We start from the raw sequence: 3,407 nt of genomic DNA, 5'->3' as shown, positions 1-3,407 counted from the left end.
TACGGGGTTTGCCTAGAGACATTTACGAAGGATCAACAATGCCGATTGGCATTACATAGTAGTAAACCATTTATGGTGATTGCAAGCACGTTGTATAGGTGCGGAATTGACCAAGTCATTCGGCAATGTGTTCTAGAACATGAGCAGCATGCAATATTACAAGAAGCTCATCAGGGGGTGGTAGGTGGACACTTTGCCGACAAGATCACAAGATCATCAGGGGGTGGTAGGTGGACACTTTACCGATACGGACAAATTACCCCTAAATCCATTTATTCCACTCGATCCATTTCACAAATGGGGATTAGATTTTGTAGTACCGATAAAGCCTCTGGCACAAATCACAAGGAACAAATACATTCTAGTGGCAACGGATTCCTAAACCAAATGGGTGGAGACATAAGCACTCAGAGATAATTCCTTGGTCAGTACGGCAAAATTCCTATATCAAAAGATCATAACCCATTTTGGATGTCCAATTTAATTGGTATCAAATCAGGGAGGCCACTTCTTCGGAAGGCCAATAAAGAAGCTAATGACAATTCACATGATTGTACACAAAGTGGCATCAACATATCATCCACAATGTAATGGACAGGAAATAAGCACCAATAAAACAATTAAATGCATTTTGAAAATGACAATATCGGAAAATAAGAAGGGTTGGGATACCAAACTTGATTCACCTTTGTGGGCATTTTGGACAGAGTATAAAGTCACAACAAGGATGATTCCATTACGACTGGTCTATGGGCTGGAAGCCATCGTTCCAATGGAGTCCATTGTTGGTAGTCTTTGGGTCATAGTAGAGAAATTGGGTCCGGAACAGTCAATGGAATTTCACCAAGAGCAACTCGCATGTCTCAAAGAAGATCGTTTGAAAATCCAGTCTACAGCACAAATAATTCAGTCACGAAGACAGGCATGGGTGAATAGAAACATAAAATACATGTTGTTTAAAGAAGGGGATTGGGTTTTGATGTTCAACTCCAAATTGGAAAAATTCCTGGGAAAACTGAAGTTGAGGTCTGATGGATTTTTTAAAATCATTGAGGATATGGGTCAGGGGACTGGGTCAGGGGACGTTCTAGTTAAGGTACTGCCCAAACTCGTGAATGGTTTCTGGTTGAAGCTTTTTTTCAGTCTGCAAAATAAGCTCAACAGTTTGGAAATAGTCGGATCCGCTCGGAATGGATTTGACAAATCGGAGTTTTTTGGAGGTGTTTGACAGTTTGGATCTAGTAAAAAATTGGAATAAGGACGACATCTCGGATGTGGCAGTCTGATATCTGGGGGTTATAAAAGTAGCCATCAATACTCAAAAGGATGGTAGTAGATTTCGCATGTGTGGAGGTTACCGTTCCAAAATTCAAGCTTATATTGTGTGAATACTCACAATCTCTGTGATTTCATCTATATTCCTTGTTCTTGTCAGTCGCATTAGAATCTCCAATGACTCTCTCAACATGCGAGGCACATTACCTAATCTTCCTGAACATGAAGAGGACCCTTTTGAGGAGAAAGCTGGAAGTAGCTCAACAAGCTTGAGAGTATTCGGGACATGATTTGGGATAGGATTCGACTCAAGCATGAAGAAGTGCAAAGTAACGTGGGCAACACGATTGGTCACCGAGGAATCAAGCCTTAAGGAAAACAATCAAGCAACAAGAACAACAGACTATGGAGTTACCCACTTCGAATCGCTTTACAGATCTCTCTCTCTCTCTCCCCCTCCCCCTCCCTCTCCCTCTCCCTCTCCCTCTCGCTCTCCCTCTCCCTCAACAAGTATACATATGCTCTCGTGCTCTCTCTTTCTCTCTCTCTCTCTCTCTCTCCCTCTCCAACACACCCACAAACACACACACACACACACACACACACACACACCCACCTTCCTCCCCTTTCTTATGAAGCAAAAATATTGGATTAACCAAGGGATACTCTTCGATGAGCACCTGAAACGAGCTAGAGCATACAATACTCCACAAGACAATATATGATTTACAATATCCCGAATTGGGAATATTAGTTATGCACCCCACACTCACGAGAGCAGGATTACATGCTTGACTATCAAATGGGATATACACCCCTAAAAACAAACATCAAATGGGATATACACCCCTAAAAACAAACAGATACAAAGGAAAATCCCTGAATGGATGAATAGGGTGATTGGATTAGGGAGATACAAAAAGGGATGAAAAAACCCCGAATTAATTCGAATATTAGGAAATATGGATATATGGGGTTAATAGGGGAAGGATATCCAAAAAGGAAAATTTACCCCCTAGACTAAAGAAATATATATTTATGTGCATATAGTTGAAGTAAACCAGCAGATTTCAAAAAAGAAGACTTGAATGCCCACTTCACCGAGCCCCCCGCCATCAGGGCTCGCATGAGCGAAGAATGGGTGGACCTGTAGTGGGAGTTGCGGCCATTTAATACTAGGTAGTACCCCGCCAAGGGAAATGGCATGAGAGCTATACCATCAAGGGTATCCAAGGGGCCTCGAGCCCAACGCTGAATGAAGACAACGGGTCTCCAGCACCCACCGCCTCAATACCTTTAACACCCCTGATTCCAAGGCACTAGAAACTCTTGAGGGAGCGGAGGATCCTGGCGCGGCATCAAAACTCTGACAGAAATCTTCATTGCAAGCTTGAGGGACGTGACTCAGCTACACAAGACAATGGAGGGCACACAGGTGAGCTACACTCATTTGCTCTCCTCCTCCAACCCAGCCACGGATAATTCTGCCCCCAGCAACGGGTGGGAGCTGCTCGCACTCCGAAGCAATCAGGAGGAGCCTCACCACCTCACTTTTCTCTCTCCCCCTCTTCTCATACTTTGTGCCTTACTCCCTTCCACCCACGAAGCTTGTAGAGGAGCACACAGCACGAGTTGAGAGCTCTCTAGAGCATGAGGATACAATGAGCAACTTCTAGGACCATCTCACAGACTCCACACTCATAGTATAGGACGCTGCAGACTGCATAGCATGCCAGGATGCTAGGAAATGGCAAAACAAACGCTGTCATCTCCTACTCTCACCATATTTTGTTCCCCCTACCGTATTTCGCCCCTCCTCATCGCCCTATTTCCGTAAAATAGATGCATTGTGCCTTGGAAAAGGCTATGCTGTAGGAACAAATGGGTAGCATAGCCTGCGGATGGTCGAGTGCTAAAAGAAGAAGCACAGGGAAGCCTAGCATATGGGATGGACAACAGAATAATTACAAACGTGAGTTTGGATACAAGAGCATACCGAGGATCTAGCCCACGGGAACGTATCGGAACTCTAGCCCGTGTTCAGACCATTTGGATTTCTCTAATTAGACGATGGCTCAATCTAAGCTGAGGCAGGAGTAGTGACAGTAACCAAGTTCATTTCCACCATAATC

General features: G+C 44.1%; 1 protein-coding gene across 1 annotated transcript; it reads left to right on the top strand.

Moving 5' to 3' along the window:
* The first annotated feature begins 637 nt into the window (after positions 1 to 637).
* On the top strand, positions 638 to 1,228 carry LOC147889460 (uncharacterized). The gene has a single exon (XM_087391258.1). It carries the CDS (start codon positions 638 to 640, stop codon positions 1,226 to 1,228), a length of 591 nt encoding a protein of 196 aa, XP_087247384.1.
* Positions 1,229 to 3,407: the final 2,179 nt, after the last annotated feature.

The sequence above is a fragment of the Dipteris shenzhenensis genome, chromosome 20 (assembly GCF_047967505.1).
Source record: "Dipteris shenzhenensis isolate YYH24624 ecotype China chromosome 20, Dip_SZ_1.0, whole genome shotgun sequence".
NCBI lineage: Eukaryota > Viridiplantae > Streptophyta > Polypodiopsida > Gleicheniales > Dipteridaceae > Dipteris > Dipteris shenzhenensis.
Note: the sequence above shows the minus strand (reverse complement) of the source record. Positions and strands in the feature narration are given on the sequence as shown.

What these genes read in the sequence shown, in the direction of transcription:
- LOC147889460 (XM_087391258.1), top strand. Translation starts at nt 638, where the DNA reads ATGACAATATCGGAAAATAAGAAGGGTTGGGATACCAAACTTGATTCA.